General features: G+C 56.5%; 1 protein-coding gene across 1 annotated transcript in view; it reads right to left on the bottom strand.

Annotated features, from left to right (window-relative positions):
• TMPRSS6 (transmembrane serine protease 6) overlaps positions 1 to 18,538 on the bottom strand; it is a gene marked incomplete at its 5' end in the record, with an annotated part of 32,267 nt that extends 13,729 nt beyond the window's left edge. The window contains 10 exon segments of the mRNA XM_082420023.1: positions 3,198 to 3,307; positions 3,612 to 3,724; positions 5,068 to 5,204; positions 7,973 to 8,177; positions 11,176 to 11,217; positions 11,486 to 11,670; positions 12,233 to 12,300; positions 13,523 to 13,656; positions 18,302 to 18,518; positions 18,521 to 18,538. Of these exon segments, the coding sequence (XP_082276149.1) occupies positions 3,198 to 3,307; positions 3,612 to 3,724; positions 5,068 to 5,204; positions 7,973 to 8,177; positions 11,176 to 11,217; positions 11,486 to 11,670; positions 12,233 to 12,300; positions 13,523 to 13,656; positions 18,302 to 18,518; positions 18,521 to 18,538 (1,229 nt within the window).
• Positions 18,539 to 19,033: the final 495 nt, after the last annotated feature.

The raw sequence follows: 19,033 nt of genomic DNA, 5'->3' as shown, positions 1-19,033 counted from the left end.
TGAGTTAGCTGAGGCTGAGAGGGGTGAGTCCTTGCTGAATAGAAGAAGAGGAGCCAGGGTTTGAACACTGCTGTGTCTCATTTCAACAGCTAAGCTCTTTCCACCTCTCCAGCCCAACTTGGAATGACATTTCATTAGGAGCTAATAAACACAACTTATTGGAAGACATCTTTCAGATGGGTAAATAATGAAAAGTTGGGGCCCTGGACCCTGGGCAGGCCTAACCCCCTTGTTTTACAGATGAGGAAGGGAGTGTACCCAGAGTTACATGCAGAAACCAGGTAACCAGACTCCCACAAGCACATCTTCAACCCCCCAGCAGGTGGGGGAGGCTTGAGAAGAGAGAGGAGGGGGTGGGAGTGCCGGGCCTTGTCAAGCCTCACCCTCTCACCCCACCCGCCACCCAGCTGCACCCTGGTCCCTCGCCACCACTTCAAAAGTGCAAAAAGACAAGGACAAGAAGGCAAGTCTTTAGTCCTCCCTAGACCTCAGTTTTCCCACCTGTACAATGGGTGAGGGTAGGGCTCGATTATCAGCCCAACCCACTTTCTATAGCTCAACGGTGCTTTGAGACAGTGGGGAGGGTGAGACCCCTCCAGCCCCGATAGACTCTGTCACAGTGCCTGAAATTTCACCCTCGCACTATCATTCCTTCTGATGAAGACTCTCCCCATCTGCGGTCCACACCTGAAACCCAAGGGTAGCTCATGAAGTCCCAGCACCCAGTGCCCACACCTCTGCCCGACCCTCCTGGCTACGTCAGGGAGGCAGGAAGAAGGCCCTGCAGGGGAGCACGTCGTGGACCACCGTGTGTCCTGCTGTTCATGGCTAGTGGTGGGCATGGGAGAGAGGCCCTGACTGCGGACCCATCTGGGTACTACTTAATCCCACTGAGCCTCGATTCCCTTCTCTGGGAAATGGAATGATGATGCCTCTGACATCACAGGCTGTCGGGCCATGAACTGATGCCCTGTGCTGAGCACCAAGCAGGTGGAATGGGGCGCCTGGTGCCAGAGCCCGGCTCCCAGCTAATGGAATAGCCATGGCGGTGGGGGGTAAGTGTGGGAGCATCAGACCCAGGCCCTTCTCACCCCTTCCTAGCCCCTCATCGAGATATCAGATTCAGCTCTGGGGTTGAGAGGGTGGCGGGAAAAAACGTTATCATCGTGTGGAGAACCGCGAATCAAGGACCACTCTCAGGGTCACTCTGGGCTCCTGACACTGGGGGGTGAGCCCAGCCATCCTCAGTCTGCGCAGCCCCCAGGCAGGTGGGGAGGGGCCCTGAGGGAGCACCACAGAGGATCAAGGCAGCCAAGCCCAGAAATGCCACCCACATGCTGGGACCCGTGGAACAAGATGCCTTCTGCTCTCCAAAAGGCACCGGGGCAGAGTCACACCACTTGACATCACCCCCAAACGTCACAGGCCTGAACTCACACCCTCAGCGTGTCTTCTTTTTCCTTTTAATCACGGTCCCTGATAAATTGCAAAATCCCTGGAAAGGATGATGACGAGTCGACGAGCATCATCAATCCCTGTCCCCTTTCGTCTGGCTGATGCTTTTCAAAAGGATCAACCGATAAGCAAAATACAAGCGTTGGGCTTCCCTGGTGGCGCAGTGGTTGAGAATCTGCCTGCCAATGCAGGGGACACGGGTTCGAGCCCTGGTCCAGGAAGATCCCAACATGCCACGGAGCAACTAAGCCCGTGCGCCACAACTACTGAGCCCGAGTGCCACAACTACTGAAGCCCGCAAGCCTAGAGTCCGTGCTCTGCAGCAAGAGAAGCCACCCAATGAGACGCCCGTGCACCGCCACGAAGAGTAGCCCCCACTCGCTGCAACTACAGAAAAGCCCGCGCGCAGCAACAAAGACCCAACGCAGCCACAAATAAAAGACAAATAAATAAATTTATAAAAAAAAAAAAATACAAGCATTGGTGAACGTGGACACCAACCCCAGAATCCAAGAATTCCAGAGTCCTAGAACTTTCCAATTTTAGTGTATTGGAATCTTGGATACTCAAAATCTGTGAAACCAAGAAATCAAGAACCTTGCATATTAGAATCCCAGCCTCTGTTAGACCCCTAGGATCTCAGGGTTGGAAGGCGAGCAGAGGCCCAATCTGCTACTAGATGTAGAATCTTCTCTTCAGCATCTCTGGACTGCAGGTGGGGAGGGGTCTCCCCAGTTTTGCAAGGCTACTTTGAGATCCCTTCTCTCTCCCCAAGCCTCTGCCCCCTGCAAAAATGGAGCCATGGGAGGGTGTCCTGCTTTCCCTCCATGCCTCCCACTCCCCTCCCGTCCCGTTATCCCCTGTGCCTGACCCATCCTCTCTGCCTCTAAGGGACGCTCCCCCACAGCATTTAGACACAGAGCCCCTCCCATTGTAAATATCCCCTCCCTTGAATGCCCTAGTTCTCTCCTTCACTCCCCAGACCAGGGAAAGCTCGTCTGCACTGCCTCCATTCCCTGCTTCCCTGCCCACCCCACTCCTTTGCAGCCGTCAGGACCACCAGTGGCCCGCAGAGTGCCAGCCGCAGTGGGCATTTCCCAGCCTTCATCCTACTGATCAAAATGCAGGCACGCTGACCAGAGGATGGCCTGGGCACGCTATGTCCTGCCCACCTCCCCAAGGGACTCAATTCTTCCTCAGGAACTTTGTCACCGGGGGGCCAAGGGCAGGACAGATAGCAAGGGCTGGCGCCCCACAGGGGGCACGGGTGATGCAGGGTGGCCCTGGGAAGTGGTCAGGTTAGCAAAAGCGGCACGGACACCAGCTCTGCAGCTTCACAGTCGGGAAGCCTCTTGAATTTGGCCAACAGCAGGGAGGAGGCAAGAGATGCCTCCATTTGCACTTGGGTGGGTTTAGGGAAAGGCACTCTAGCACTGCTGAGTCCTGTGGCTCTGCATCATCTCATTTAAGGATTTGGGGTGACAGCACCCAAGGAAGTGAAACCATTTCACTCTAACTAGGATCAACATCTAAGGTGGCTGATGACAAATGTGTGCCTGAGACTTCTGGGTGGCAGGAGGGGAGGCTGAGGCCCGGGTTGGGGGCCGGGACAGGGACTGGGTCAAGGGTGAGGCAACAGGCCTGACCTCTGCTCTCTTCTCATGATGCCCCTCTGAGGTCCCAGACTTGGGCTCCCAACGGGGGTTACCTGCAGGGACAGGAAGGGGGTTCCGGGCGGGTACCTCCGGTTCTGGATGGTCCACTGGCCCTGGGTGCACGGCACGTCGTATTTCTGCCTCCGCAGAGTGTAAGCATCAAACCAGAGGGCCAAGCCGTAGTCCAGGGAGGGCACCTGGGACAGAGGAGCTAGTCACCAGGTGGCCCATGGGCTGCGGCCAGGCGGTGGTCCCACCCCCCAGGACAACAAAGGCGGGGAAGAGGCCTGCCAACACAGAGTGCCAGCTGGGGCTGAGGTCTGTCAGTCACTCAGCAAACAGGCATCGTCATGGCAACAGAGCCATCCCACCCACCCTGGAAGGAGTGGTACCCAGAGCTCAGCCTGTGGGTGCTTCAGCAGAGGCAGGACAGTGTTCCCCTCCCAGCTGGGATCCCCGGAGGTCTACAGGGTGCTCTGGGAAGAGGGTAGGTGGGCTCACCGTGAGGTGCCAGGAGCAGTGGGTGCTGGGTGAGTAGTAGCTGGGGAAGTATGGCGTGCTGAGGACGCCCTGCAGCTCCCGCCGGCCCTCCAGGGTCAGATTCACCTCACAGGCTTGGCCCGGAGAACAGAAGTTACACAGGGTGCCTTGGACCCACCCCGCTGCACCTGCCAGCAGGTGGGGGGCAGCTGAAGCCCACGCCCCCTACTACAACTAAACAGTACAGCCTGATGACTGAGTGTGAATGTGTGACCTTGGGCCTCAGTTTCCTCACCTGTGAAACAGGGACAATAATAGTACATACCTCATAGGGTAGTTGAGTGGATTAAACAGACGTGGTATGTAGTAAGTGCTCAATAAATGTTCACTACTGACATCAGCTGTGCAACCCTTCACGGTTTACTGAATGTGTTCACTGCTGCGCCAGCCTCACAGTTACGGGGGTTGGGGAGGGGGAATCGTTCCCCTTTTCAAAGATGAGGTTTGGGGAAGAGGAGCAGCTTGGCTGAGGTCACACAGTGAGAGGGCGAGGCATGGGGAGCAGGTGTGTTCCCAGCTACCACAACACCTTCTATGGAAGTCAGGGGCCCTAAAGCCCCCCATTCCCTCCCCGTAGAGCTATGTCAGAGACGCCTATGAGAACGGGCAGCTCTGGCACCTCTTTAGCTCCAGGGACTCCCAGGGGGGGTCACCTGTGGACCTGGGTCACTAGCAGGAGACCAATGGGGTGGACACCAGGGGAGGGAGGGGAAAGCCGGTGGGAAGAGGTAGACTGACGGCAGAGGCGGGGAGAGGCTCTTTGTGTAGCTCCTGTTTGTAACCCTCCCTTCCACTGAGCCCAGGACAGCCCAGGACAGCCAGCCATCGGGTGTGAAGGGTGGGACGTGCTCTTCCTGAGAAAGGCGGTGGAGGAGGGGGAATCCGGAAGCAGGAGGAGAGTGGGGAAGTCTCAGTGGGGCAGCCTGCGGGACCCTTTCCCAAGGAATGCTGTGAACCGCCCTCCCCTGAGCATCCTACACCATCTCCAGGGACGACTGTGTGGCTGACCTTTGGTGTGAGAGGGTTGTCTGGCGGACCCCACGCTCCAGGCTCAGCCAGGGTGGGTGCAGAGGGAAGAGGGGCAGGGGAGGACAGAGAGAGGAGGGAAGACAGACAGTAAACTCAGGAAAGAGAATCAGAAAGAGGGCAGGAGAGAGAATGAGGGGTGATGAGTGAGGGAGGGAGAGAGGGGCAGGGGAGGGGGTGAGGGAGAAGGTGGGGGAAATGGAGCGAGAATAGAAAGAGATAAAGGGGGTCCACGGGTGGGGGTGAGGTTGGAGAGCAGAGGCGCTTCCAGAACCTTCCCTCCCCCATCCCATCCCCAACCAGAGCAAAGAGGGTGAAGGCAGGCCCGAGGAGCAGCCCTGGCTTCCGCCACTGTGCCCCTCCCATCCCCTAGGGACCCCTGACCCCTCACCCTGGAAGGCCACGGGCTGCACGGAGAGCACGAAGGGGTCATAGTAGCTGTGCAGGCCCTTCTTCCAGACCACCGCCATGATGGCGCCCGATGCCAGGATCTCCACCACGGGCTCCTGGCGACTGCAGCCATAGACCCTGGTGGGACAGAGAAAGGTGGCGAGGGGGGTGGCGGGGTCTGAGACAGGCATCAGGGAGGGCAGTGGGTTTCCGGGAGGAGCAGAGGAGGAGGGACTGGCAGCCTATATATCTGGGTCTTCGGTTAGTCCGCTGTGTGTCATCAGGCAAGTGTCTGACCGTCTCTGGCCCAGGGGGCTGACTGGAGGCCCTGTAAGGGTCAGGCCAGCTCCTCAGGGGAGAGAAGCCAAGAGGTTACCCAGACTTCTGGAGCTTACAATTCGGCTATGATGGCTGATTCCAGTCCCATAGCACCCCTCCACCCCCTCAGAATCCCTGTGACCCCTGAGTGCCCAGCAGGCAGACCAGACTGGCACTATGCCTGCTGGCTGGCCACACCTGACCCCTGGCCCTGTTCTGGGCTGGAATAGAGAGAAGACAGGTGTGCCATCTGGTGATCCCTTGGGCACCCCAGGATTCTACCCAGAGCTTGCCATGGGGAAGGCACAGAGGAAATAGCAGTATCTTAGAATTCTAGACTCTTAGAGGAATGTCAGCCCTGAAAAGGCTTTTCAGAGATTGTCAAGGTCAACAGCTTGGTTTCCAGGTGGGGAAACCCAGGCTCATGAACGTGCCAAGGCCCCACCCTGGGTCCACAGCAGAGACAGACCCACGCTAGGCACCGCCTGTGACAGCGCCTGGCACCCCTGCTGTGTCCATGCCCATGGTCGGCCCATCTCAGGCGGGGTGCTCCTGGCTTCCCTCTCCCTCACTCTTTGCCAACCTCTGCCAAACTTCCCCTTGCCTCCGACAGAATTCTCTGGAGCCCTTGCTAATCGGTAGACCAATTCCCAGAAAGCTAATAACCCTGCTTCCCCCGCAGGGGGCACGCTAACATCCAGCTGCAAGGTACTGCCTGGCTGGGTGCCGGCTCTGGGGCTCTGGCCCTGACCGGTGGGAGTGGGCGGCCATGCGGGGGACTGCAGGCACCCAGCGAAGTGCGAGAAATCCAAGCACAGCCTCAAAAACACCACCCACAGCAGCCCTGGCCACCCCGGCTGCTGTGGAGGGAAGACTGAGCAATCCCAGGAATTTCCCCAGGAGGGTCCTGGTGCCCCAGGGTCCTGGGAAGGGGCATTTCCCCTGGCCTCCGCCTGCCCAGGCACTGGTCCCCACTTCCTCATCCTCCTGCTTTGACCACCACTGGCTTGATCTCACTGTGGGGGGCGAGGGGAGGGGTCCACCCTCCGGTACCAGGCCCTCCCCGCCTCCACTGCGCCTCTCCTCCAGCAGGTGGTAGGTAAGATATTCGGATTAAGAGGGACCTGAGGTCGCCTTTAATGGTTGCTTTTAATATTGGGGATTTCTTTTATTTACTTAGCCTCCACCCCCGCCCCCCGTCTTCCCATTACCACCGAAGTTCCCCCTTCATGGTCTGGGGTGCAAGTCTGAGGACCCCCTAGTCTTGTCTGACCCATCATTTTACACCTTCTCCAAGGGTCTGAGACGGAGTGAGCCACTTGGTGCCACAGTGAGTAGGGACAGAGCTGAGCCGTCAGTCAGGTCCCCTCTGCAACAGCAGGCTGCAGGGGGCACTTGGAGAAGCCCCAGGAAAAGGGCTGAAGCGTCCCCACCCTCATCAGGCCTGGAAATGAGCTGTGTCTAGCTTCTCTGCGCTCCCCAGAGCCCTCCAGGAACCCAGCCCACGCACACGCACATGCCAGATTGCGGTCAGCACGTGGCAGGGCAGGGCGGGGGTGGGGGTGGCTGCAGATGAGAGCGCAGCCTCAGACCCTGGAGAGTCAGAGAGGCCCCGGGGGAGGGGGCCAGGGAGAATCTTCACCCAGCTCGCCCTTCAGGACTGCCCTTGATCTGAACATGCAGGTCCCACCCCCATCCCGAAAGCTGAAAGCTGGGTGCCTGAGAAAGACAGAGAAGGCAGCAGCCCGGTGCACCAGGGTCTCGCCTGACCTCCTACAGACCTACGCCCCTCTCCCACCCCGTGGGGGTGTGATCAGGCTCCTGGAGGCCAAGGCCATCTCCAGCCCCTTCATGGTCTCCCCACGGCCCACCACCTGCCTGCCTTCTGCATTCCATGTCATATCCTAAAGCCCTTCTCCTCTGCTCAAGAACTTTCTGTTAGTTCCTCACTTAGCAAGTATTAAAGTTCAGATTGCTCCTGGCATTCCATGCCCTTCGCGACCCAGCCCCAACTCGACTATATATAATGATAGTAGTAATGGATAGCAGTTACTGAATGTTTAATGGATACATTTAATGTATAGTAATAATGGACAGCATTACTATGTGTGAGGAGCCTGGCCCAGCAGGTCTGATTTAACTCCTCACAATAACCCTGCAAGGTAGGCATGGCTGTGCACCCATTTTACAGGTGAGGAAACTGAGGTGCAGAGAGGCAAAGTAACTTGGCTTAGGGCACACTGCTAGAAAGCAGTAGAGTATGGTTGGAAGTCTAGGGCTGCCAGACTCTGGAGCATTCTAACAAGATCACGTCGCCTCCCAGAGCTGACCTTAGGGGTCATCTAGCACACCTGTTTTGTTACAAATGGGGAAACTGAGGCTGGGGGAGGGGAAGGGGATTGCTCACAGCACATAGCCATTTCCAGTCTCCCCTCACCATCTCCCTCTGGGCTGGCCTGTCTCCCGGATACCAAATACCAGGGCCTGGGGTCACACAGCCCCTTGTCTCAGAACACTGGGTGTGGCTTTGACCCCACACCGTCACCCCCTTCCCAACCTTCCCCCCCCCCGCCCTCCCAGGGACTCACGAGGTGATAAGCCTCCTCTCGAGGGGCCCAGCCACATCATACATGGCCAGCCGGTCCCGGCAGTCAGCCAGCATCCACTCGAGCCGGAGTTTGAGCATGAGATCCTCGGGGCCCTGCAGGTGCCACAGGCAGCTGGAGGCCAGGGGGTCGGGCCCCTTCAGCCGGAGGACCTGGCCCTGGCCCACGTAGCTGTAGCGGTAGCAGCCTGGAGTGGGGAGAGGGACAGGCCCCCTGACCCCTGTTAGCTGGGAGGAGAGACCCGCCGTGGGCCCAGCCTTGTCAGGTCCTCACGCAAGCAGGGGTGGGGTGGGGAGAGCAGCTGGATGGCGATCAGCCCAGATATGCTATATCCCAGCTTTCTGTTTCCCTCCTGCTTCCATTCCCAGCCTCCTCAACCATGCACTCATTCATTGGTTCATTCATTCGTTCCCTTAGCACTCACTGAGCTCTCCATGCCAGGCGAGTGCCAGAGAAAGGTCCCGTCACTTCCCGGGAGCAACGAGAGTAGCAGGGAAAGATGCAGGTACTGGGCGGAATAGCTCGGAAGGGAGGGCTCCCAGGGAAGTCCTGGGAGGTCACAGAGTGAGGAAGGGGCCGCAGGCCGGGGCGGACAGGGGACTTTGAGTCAGGAGGGCAAGTGGGAGGAGGGAGGCAGGGCCCAGATCACACCCAGGAGAGAAGCCTTTTCCTCCTGTGGCCGTGGGAGCCATGGAAGGTTAGGCAGGGCTGGGACACGGTCGGGCTTGGATCACAGACTCCTCTGGCTACTGGGAGCAAAGCTGAGGAGGCCGGGAGACCAGTGGGATGGCCAAGCAATAAGGGGAGCGGGCTGAGGGCTTCATGTCAGGTGGAGAGAAGGGAGTGTGTTCCAGTGGGGCTGGGAGGCAGCCCGGGTAGAGGAAGTGAGCTCAAGCTAGTATGCTGCCATAAGTATGTCGTTTAAACCTCATCACGAGCCTGTGAAGCAGGGAGGATGGGTGCTCTGCCAGGAAGCAGTAAGGATTCGGGAGTAAGCCCCGGATGTGGGAGGCAGCCCGGTATGCGGGGAGTCCAGACTCTGCATGGTCGTCCGGGCACCACCTCTTATCAGCTGTGTGACTCTGGGCCAGTCACTCAGCCACCCTGAGTTCTGTCAAATGGACACAGTACTGACCCCTGTCCCCCCTCCTTCTCTGTGTGGTTCTGAGGACCAGGAAGGGAATGGAGGTGAATGAACAGGCTTTGCTCTGATACTGCGGCCTCTTGCTCAACTCCCTCTTCCCTGGCCATCCTGACTCCAGCTGGGGAGCTGACCTCCCCAGGGAGAGACCTCTGACATCTGCAAGGGGAAGGGTCAGGACCCCTGGGGAAAGGTGCTTGGCTGTTCCCAGGTGTTTATGTTCTTTAAATCTTGCTCCAAGCTGATGCTTTGCTTTTTCCATTTTAATAATTACTTTTTTGGTGAAGCAAATTAAGTGGAGAGGGATGTGCTGGTCTCTGTTGATAATCAGAAACATCTTTGGGGAGCCTGGGAGAAAGTAAATGAACCTGCCTTCTGTGTTCTCCTCACCTGGCCTTTGCTCATGCTCCTCCCTCTGCCCAGAGTGCCCCCTCCCCGCTGGACCTGACAGACTCCTACCTATCCCCCAATCCTGAGTCTGTTGCCCCCTCCTCCATGAAGGCTTCCAGGACCCCCCGGTCAGGAGCAACTCCTTCCTCCCTCTAGAGGCACGTCCCTTCCTCCACTTTGGGTCACAGCCCCCAGGGTCCACCTCTGTCCCCAGGGCAGAACGATTCCCTTCCTGCACTGCCTCCGGGACCTCTATTCTAGCCCTGGCACTCGGTGATGTGAGATTCTGTTTACGTGTCTGTCTCCCTCATGGGGCTCAGAGCTCCTCCGAGGGCAGGGGTGAGGACACGGTCAGCTGGTGTCTTCAGAGCAGGCATGGGGCCTGGCATGGACAAACTGCCCCAAAAGCCCATTTAGAGGACTTGAATTGTCATCCTCGGCCCATTAGACATTGCGCTCCAGGAGGGCAGGGTCTCTGGACATGCACTGAACTAAATAAGGATCATTATAAAGCAACTGCCAGAAACTTGGGGACACGTGGACACCCAGCACAGCCAAGGGCAATGGAAAGGCCCATTCCAGACCAAGGGTCAGGGCAACATGTGCACCAATGCAGTGTTAGATGATAGACAGATGATAGATAAGCACAAGATCTGTTTCTTGTGCTCTCCTTTGGACACAAGGAGGGAACATCCTACTGGTCCCTTCATCAGTGAGTTAAATAAATCTTTGACATGTGCTCATATCTTTGTATGAGAATCATGATTTTCAGTATTTGAAAATTGTCCTTTGACTCCATCACCTCCATTCACCAAGGAAATAAGCATGTGAGCAGCCACATGGGAGGAGAGGAAGGTGAGAAAAGGTATAACCAGGATTTCAACTCTGCCTCCCTAGGTAGTCTAGGAAGAATCTGGGAATTTTGGAGCTCACGCTCAGAGCCACAGGGTACAGTAGCCTAGGTGATACACTGCACAAGTGCAGCAGTCTCCAGTCACACAGACCATAATGTGGGCAGTGCTCCCTGGTGAGGTGCAGCATGGTGGCCCTGCTGGTGCTTTGCTTCCCAGGGTTCAGTGGGAAGACTGGAGCCCCTTGGAGAAAAGCAAGGTGACTCTAGCAATAGGACATGGGGGCGGGGTGGGAGGAGAGGGCAGATTAGCCTGGCTGGCTGAGAAAGGGAAGGAAAAGGTGGAGGGAGTATCCTTGAATGTGACAGAAATATCTCCCAAAGACCAAGTTTTAAAGCCAAGGTGATTGATATACCTCGAATTGGCAAGATTATTTTCTACCATCAGTGGAAATGGTAGATTGTGGGCAAATGGAATTCCATGACAGAAAAGTAGGGTCACATTGATGTGCAAATAAATCTGCTACTCGCTCACACCCCCCACACGCAACACACACACACTTTTGTACAAGAGACACACACACACACACACGTGTTCACACGTGCACAATACCTCCTCCCCTCCCCCCACAAGCCCCCAGTCTTGCTCAGGACCCATCACTGAGGCCACCATGGTGCCCCCTGGGTAACCCCAGACCATGCCCCCTGCACCCATAGAAGCCATGTGGACCCCTGACACTCAACCAAACCAAGGAAAACACCAACTCAAAAGGAAAGTGGGGAGGAAAAACCAAAGCCGCGTACCCAGCGTGGAATTCAGTGCAACTATGTCTTTCACACTGGCTTCTGTTAAAAGGAAACGAACAAACAAATAAACAGAGATCAAAAATAAATAAATAAAATGAAATACAAAATGAAAATAAAAATAGAAGAGACTATCAGAGCCAGCCTGTCTGACATTGACCCTGACTGCCCACCCTCCCCCATGCCCCGCCCCTCAGTCCTGGCTCCTGGCCACTCGGTGGGGGGCCCATCCCCGAGAGCATCCCAGCCCTGGCGGCAGCCTTCCCAGGCCTTGCCACACCGTCCCACGTTCCCCGTCCCCAGTACTGACCCAGGATCACCAGGCCCTCGGGGTCCACCTCATACTCGGCCCTGTAGGGAACAGGGGCCGAGCTGTTGGCCGTGGACAGCAGCTCCTCCACCAGCAGGGCCCGCACCACCTCGGAGCTCAGCATCGGCCGGCGGTGCTCGGGGATTTGGAGGATGAACCAGAAGAAACAGGTGAGCGGTCCCTCCCTGATGTGGCAGCAGTGAGAGGGGCTGGGGGCGGAGCCTGGAGTGCGGGCCCCTCCCAGACCCCTGCTCGTGATGGGAGCTGGGGGAGGACACCAACTGCGGCTCATGCGCATTGAGCGCTTACTACTTGCCAGGCTCTGCTCTCCACTATCACGTGGAAGCCTCCTAACAACCTCTGAGGGAGGGGCTGTCAACAGCCCCATTTCACAGATGAGAAAACTGAGGCACGAGAGGTTAGGTTGTGTGCCGCAGACCCTGTCATAAGTGAATGGGACAGCTGCCTACCACTCCTCCATGTCCTCACCTGATACCCGTCAGGCCGTTGCTAAGGGCCCCACAGCCACTGTCTAGGGTAATCCCTACCCCACCATTGTGCCTATTCTCCAGATGAGAAAGCCAAGCTGGGTGAAGGGAGGTCACACACAGGAAGCCAAGTTTCCTCTCCGTGCCTCAGTTTCCCCATTTTAAAACATGAAGCCATTGCCTCAGAAGCCTACAGTGTCTTTCATTCTTTGAGTCTAAGGTTCTAGCAGGGGCCGGTCGTGGGACCCGGGAGACTCACCCAAAGGAGTAGACGGAGCTGGAGTTGTAGTAAGTACCCAGGCAGGTGCTGGCAATGAGCTCCTTGAGCTAAAAGGAGGGGAAACAAGCAGAGCCTCCTGGTGACCCTCTGTAGAAACCCCCTCCTGCCCTGGGATGCCCTTTGCCCCTCCCAGCAGCCCTGCTTGACAGAGGAGCCTACGGGGTAGAGAGGCTTGCCCGTGGTCACACGGTGGGCAGTGGCCACGCCGGGAAACAAACCTCATTCCATCTTTTTACCCCTCCCCCTACACCCGGGCGCTGCCCCTGACACCTCCACGTCTACCAGCTCTGACCTCAGTCAGACCACCAGTGGCCTCTCCCCCTCATCAAAAGTCACTCCTCGACTCTGAGAAGCCCCACTGGGCTCCCCTCCTCAGCCCCAGCCACCAGCCACGGGAGCTCAGCTGGTTGGTCTTTGCACGTGTTCAGTGGCAGTGCCGCTGGCAGGGTGGAATGGCAGGACCGTGGGTTCTTAAAGCACTCTGAACGGCACAGAGGTAATGTCCACACTCTCTCCTCTCTCATTTCAACCCCACGACAACCCTGCAGACAGGCACTGTTGTTATCACTCCACTTTACACGAAAGGAAAGAGAGCCTTGGGTGGGTCTCCCAGAAGCGGGTCTTGAGGCAGGTGGTTTATTTGGAGGTGATTCCAAGGAACACCAGTGGGGAAGACAGATGGGCAGCGAGGCAGCCGTTCACGGCTGTGAAGGCACCGGCCAGAGCTGTGGGCAACTGAGGTGCCATCCGACAGGGACCTCTGAGTGACTGCGGGGGCATCTTCAGAACTGCTCCCGCCAAGGGCCAAGGGAGCCGGGGTATTTATCCACCTTCTCCATCTCTCAAAGTCTGAGGGTTGCTGCTGGGAATAACTCCTCAGCACTTCCGGCCCGCCCTTCAGGGTGCTGTCCTGCGGCCTAAGAGTGGCAGGTGCTGGCCGTGGGAGACCATCCCAGTGAAGTAAGCCATTGCCCGGCAAGAGACGGTGTGTGGGTGGGTCCGGGCAGCATCCCTGCACTGCCCTAATTTCCTAAGGTCATGCTTCTACTAAGTGGGACAATCAGGATTTAGTCCAAGTGCATTTGACCCCAGAGCCCATTAACTTTCCCACCACCCTACATCACCTCCATTCCATCGTGCCTGGAACAGGGCTCTGATCCCAGTGAATATTCTGGATGGACTAACCCACTGACTTGATGTGATCAGGCCCCTCCTCTCTCCCTTCTTGTTCCCACCATCCTTCCCTCCCGTCCCCGCAATCCTTCCTACCATCATCTGAGCTTTGGTGGTTTCACTGCGGAAGGCACTGGACTCCCGGCGGGCAAGGTCCTGGGAGAAGTGGCGATTGAGCACACGGAGGCTGCCTGAGTACACCTGGCTGACCGTCACCTCTGCCTTGTACCCTACCCAGGAAAAAACCAGCAAAGTTAAGCAAGGGAGCAGATGGGGACGGCTCCTGTGTCCCCCACACCTTCTTCTGCCACCCTGAACCCCCAGCTCAGCCTCCAGCATCTTGGGCCTCCAAGGCACCACCACCATCATCATCATCATCATCTTTGTCATTGTCATTCAGAGTTTGTGTAGTTTGTGCAAACTGGCCCCACAACGCCAGGGAGGAGAGAGGCCCACTGATGAATGGTGTCCCAGAGGCTCCCAGGCAGAAGCTGACCCAGTGATCAGTCCAGGACATAGATGCCAAGGAACCCACATGGGCCCAGAAGGTCAAGTTCTTGGTTTAGCACCTCTGTGTTGTCCAGTGGGTTGTTCAGGTTGCACCTACTATGTGGGGTACACTAATAAACCAAGACAGATGGGTCTCCCTGTGTGGAGCTGACAGTAGTGGGTAAGGCAGATGTTCCCCCAGTAACCATACAACCTGTGGGATTCATCTGCCAGCAGCATCTTGAAGAAGCACAAGGTGCTATTGAGGGGGGGACATGACAAAGAAAACCTGGGCCAGGGTGACCCTCCATCTGAGATGGGAGGAGTGGAGAGTAAACTGGGAAGAGGGGAAAGAGGGAAGTGCCTTCAGGGCAGCAGGAATAGCATGTGCAAAGGCCCTGCGACAGAGGGATCATGGTAAAGACCACGGCCAAAAGCTTGTTTGGCTGGAGCAATCAGTTAGCGGGGAGGGGTAATAAGAGACTGAGACATCAGCAGGGCAAGATTTTGGTCTTTCCCTAATGAGCAAGGGAAACCATGAAAGGTTTAAAATCAGGGATGATGTCATCAGATTTCCGTTTTGCAAAGATTGTTTTGGCTGATGTGAAGACAATAGATTCACAGCCCAGGGTTTATACCCCTATTCAGTCATTTATTCATTCATTCAATAAATATTTATTGAGAACCTGCTATGTTTAGGGACTGGCCTAGAGCACTTGGGAATATACCAGTATAACAATGAACAAAATAATAAAGAAAAAACAAGCCTGTCCTTCAGAGCTTGTAGTCTAACAAGAAAGACAGACAATAAACAACAAACATAGGACATGACACGTTAGAGGTGTAAGTGGCGTGGAAATCAAGGGCTGGTGTGGGCTGCAACTTGGAGGCCAGAGAAGAGGGAGATGGTATCAGCCACGTGGATGTTAATCTATGGGATGAGCATTTCAGGCAGCAGACCGGCATGTGCAAAGGCCCTGAGGCAGGAGCTTGTCTGGATGTTTGAGGAACAGCAAGGAGTGGGCTAGGGGAGAGCAGGAGGAGATGACATGGGCGAGGGGGAGGTCACGTAGGGCCTTGCAACCCTGGGAGGACTTTGATTTTTGCTCTGAGTGAGACGGGAGCCCTGGGAGGCTCTAAGCAGAGAAGTTAGATGATTTGATTTGCTTTGTAAAAATATCCCTCTGCCTTTGTGTTGAGAACAGGCTCTAAGGAGGCAAGGGCAGAAGCAGAGAGACCTACAGGAGGCTCCTGCAGTCGTCCGAGTGAGAGTGGTCCAGGGGAGACTGGACCAGGCTGCACAGTGAAGAGGGAGAGAAGTGATTGGAGTCAGGGTATATTTTGGGGTTAGAGAGGACCAGGTGTGCTGGTGGAAAATTGGGGCTGGGGAGTAAAAGAAGGAGAGCAGTTAGGGGAGCAACGGGAAGGATGGAATGGCCACCACCTGGGATGTTCTCTCCATTTTTTTTCAATTTTAAAGGATTTTCTTAGGTCACTATTGATGATACCCTAAAGTTATATACCATTTTCTCAACATCTCGAACTTCCAAAATCTTATATATAAACACACATTGCCTCTGAAACATGGAAAATCGATAGTTCAATATCATTTTATATTAACAACTGGTAAACATCAATTAAAAATGAAAGCCCCTTTAAAATATACTCAAAAGGTACACTGACAATTCACAAGAGAGTTAACTGTCAGTGGGGTCTGAGATGCACTTAGACATCCTGGAGGAGGGGCAGGCCCTGGTGATACAGTGGCGCTCAAGGGAGAGGCCCAGACTGGAAATGAAAATTTGGGAATCTTCAGGGGATAAGGGAATGTCGGGGGTGGGGAAGCAAGGAGGAGGAGGGTCCCTCCACCAGGAAAGGACATGGAGGAGAAGCCACCATGAACTGAGGGAAAAGAAAGTGTGGGCGCCCTGGAAGCCAAGTAAGGATAATGTGTCAAGGAGGAGGCAGGGAGGCACCCGGTCATGTGCTGCCGATGGGACAAATGCAACGAGGACTGACCGCTGGATTCTGCAACGTGAGGACTAGTGACCCTGACAAGCACCGTTGGAGTTTCGGGGGTGAGGGGCAGGGAGTCAGATCGGAAAGGGTGCCCGAAAGAGGCGTGGAACGGGAGACCAAAGCGTTTTCAAACAACAGGGATTTGCTGCAGAGGGGAGCAGAGAAATGGCTGTGTGTGTGTGTGTGTGTATGTGTGTGTGTGTGTGTGTGTGTGTGTGTGTGTGTGTGTAGGCACGAGAGGGATTCGGTACAGGAGCAATGAGAAGCGCTGTACAGTGACGGATGATGCCACCGGAGGAGAGAGGGGACATGGCTGGAGCCCGGCCACCACGAGGACAAAGGGAGTGGGATCTGGGCCAGGAGGACAGCTGACTTTAGATGGGGCAGGGTTGGTTCACACGTGGGGATGGGCGGAGCGCCGAGCACGTGGGTACAGCTGGGAGGGCATCTATGGGGCTTCTCTTCGGAGTGGTTCTGTTTTCTCATTGAAGCAGGGGGCAAAGTGGGTGGGGGGTGAGGGAGGTTTGAGAAGAAAGCATAAAACTGGCCCAGGAGAGCAGGAGAAGGAGAAGACCAGGGAAATACAGCTGGGCGGCATGAAGGGCCCCACTACAGGGCTCCAAGTGGACCAGCCCAGGGCCCACCGGCCTTGGGAAGCCGGCCCCCACCCTCTCCTCTCCTGGGCCACTTTCTGGGTCAGGCTGCCACTTAACCAGTCATTCGCTCCTTCAGGCTTATCCTGTTCCAGTGTAACAGGCCTCTTGTCCAGCTCCCCTTCCAGACCAGACACGGCGTGTCTCTGATCCATCTCCTGGCCCAGTGCCCGGTACCCGGAGCCCAGCCTGGCCCAGCGCGGGAGGAATCGTTCAGATATCTCCTAAAGTGCCTCCTCTGTCCTCATCCCTTTGGGGAAGGGGTTGGCTTCCCCCAGTGGAGGCTTTGGGGCACTCACCCCCTGGGTCCCACCCCCAGGGGAGTGATTCACTCTAGGAGTGTAATCAGGAGAAATCAGACTCTGAGAAGAAAGACAATTGGCAGGCGAGTTCCTGGGCCTCCAGCCTGACTCCCTATGGTTTCCCCTGAAGACTAATTATCTCACAGCCTAAGGAGGCCTCGGCAGCCCCGTGTTATCTGGGGCACTGGCTTCCTGCCGGTGGTGAAATACACACAGCTTCCACTCCCGGCCTGTGTTGCTTGGCTCCGAACGGAATCACAGCCCATCCGGCATCACGGCAGGTGGGTCCTCATCAGACCCAGGCTTCCTAACAGCTTCGACCCGGGGGGTCCAGAATAACCCCCCACCTCGACCCCCTTTAGAGCTGGGCCGAGGCTGATCTCCCCAGTGGCTGCTCCAAAATGGGTCCCCATTCCTTTCAGTGGACCTGAAATTCCACCAGGAGATGCAGTCAGTAAGAAAATGATCTAACTTTTGCAGAGTGCTTAATGGGAGGTCTCTGATCACTTGGGCAAGGTGGGCTGTCCCTGCTAGGGTTCCACTGGGGCCCCATCAGCTTTCTCTGTCCTAGCACATGCCAAGCTTTATGGTGAGAGCAGAACTATCTCTACAACCTGGCACAGAGCTGGCATATAGGAGGTCCTCAGTACTGAATGAATGAATAGAAGGATGGACGAATGGACCCAGAACATGGGCCAGTTGCTCCTGGGGTTCCAGGGGACTGGTTGAGGGCTGTGATACCAGAGAGGGAGGGCCAAAATTCAGGACATGGGAGACGCCTGAGCTACCTGCTCTGGACATTCTTGCCCTCCCCTGCCCCCCGCGCCCACATTCCCTCTGGGTTGAATTCCACATGTGCCCATGCTGGGGTATAAAGCCATCTGTGTGCATGGACACCCCCCTGGACACCTGAGTTCTGTGCCTCCCTCCCCTTCATTCCCACTCATGCTGGGCCCCGGAGACCCAGAGGTGATAGAACTATGGTCCCCACCCTAGAAGAGCTCCCAGGCCGGGCTCAAGTGAACAGAAGCACTAATTGGTGCCAAGCACCACCGGCACCACTGGGCCTCCTCCAGCTGAGCCAGGTGGCTCCAAGCCCCAGGGGCAACCCAGGAGGGCTGCAGGCACGGGGAGGCAATGTTTACACTCCTTCAGCTTGTCACTATACAAGAACTGGGTACTGGGAGAGCACTCCTTCCGCAGCTGCTGGGAACTGGGGGCACTAGGCCCCAGCAAGGAACTTGCACTCCCATCTCACAGGACAGGAAGGGAGACTCAAAGAGAAGTGCATGTCCAAGGTCGCACAGTGGTTTCTAGGCATTGCTGAGCCTGGAATCCTGATCTGTCCTGCTGTGCCCCCTCGACCACCCCAAGTCCTCCCCAGGTACCTCTCCCAAGGGCCCTGCACTTACCTAGGAAATACCAGAGCAGGACCCCCACTGAAGCCAACACGACCAGGGCCAGCCACAGGGGAGCCAGGCGGAGGTAGTCGCAGACTTTTCTCTTGGAGTCCTCAGGGGCCTTAAACATCCCCTCCGGCTCTGCCTCTTCGCCATCACCTCCATCGCCCTGCCCGCCAGCCGCCTGGGGGGCCTCGGCCATGGGCATCCTGGCAAGGAAACAGACCAGGGTTGGAAACAGCCTGGCATTTGCAAGGGAGCCTTTACTGAACGCCGACCTTGCACAGAAGTAAGACGGCACCCCTGCCTTTTGGAGGAGGAGGAGGAGAATAACGCCAGGTAGCAGTAATTGAAGGTGAGCACTGAGCCATCTCACAGAGGAGCGAAGCACGTCTCAGAGCAACTCGCCCAGATGACCAGCTGGACCTGGTCTGGCTCCAGAATCCCCACCTTTGCATCTGCGGTCAGAGGAGAGATGGAGGTTTCACTGCCTGAACCCCACCCCCCAAGGTACCCGCAGATGGAACTGGGGTGCATACATGGAGCACACGTTTCTGTAAACCAGCTCCTCTTACCCTCAGCTTCCCTCCCATTCGGGGGATGTTTTTTCCTTCCTCCTGTTTCTCAACAGCAAAGCTTCCACAACATCGATTCAATCCATTCACTTCGCCCTCTCCCAGAAGCCCTGAGCCGGCTCTGTGCTGAGCCAGGGACTGCCTTCCAAGGGGCGCCGCCCCTCTTGTC

The sequence above is a fragment of the Balaenoptera physalus genome, assembly GCF_965194825.1.
Source record: "Balaenoptera physalus genome assembly, chromosome: 13".
Taxonomy (NCBI): Eukaryota; Metazoa; Chordata; class Mammalia; order Artiodactyla; family Balaenopteridae; genus Balaenoptera; species Balaenoptera physalus.
Note: the sequence above shows the minus strand (reverse complement) of the source record. Positions and strands in the feature narration are given on the sequence as shown.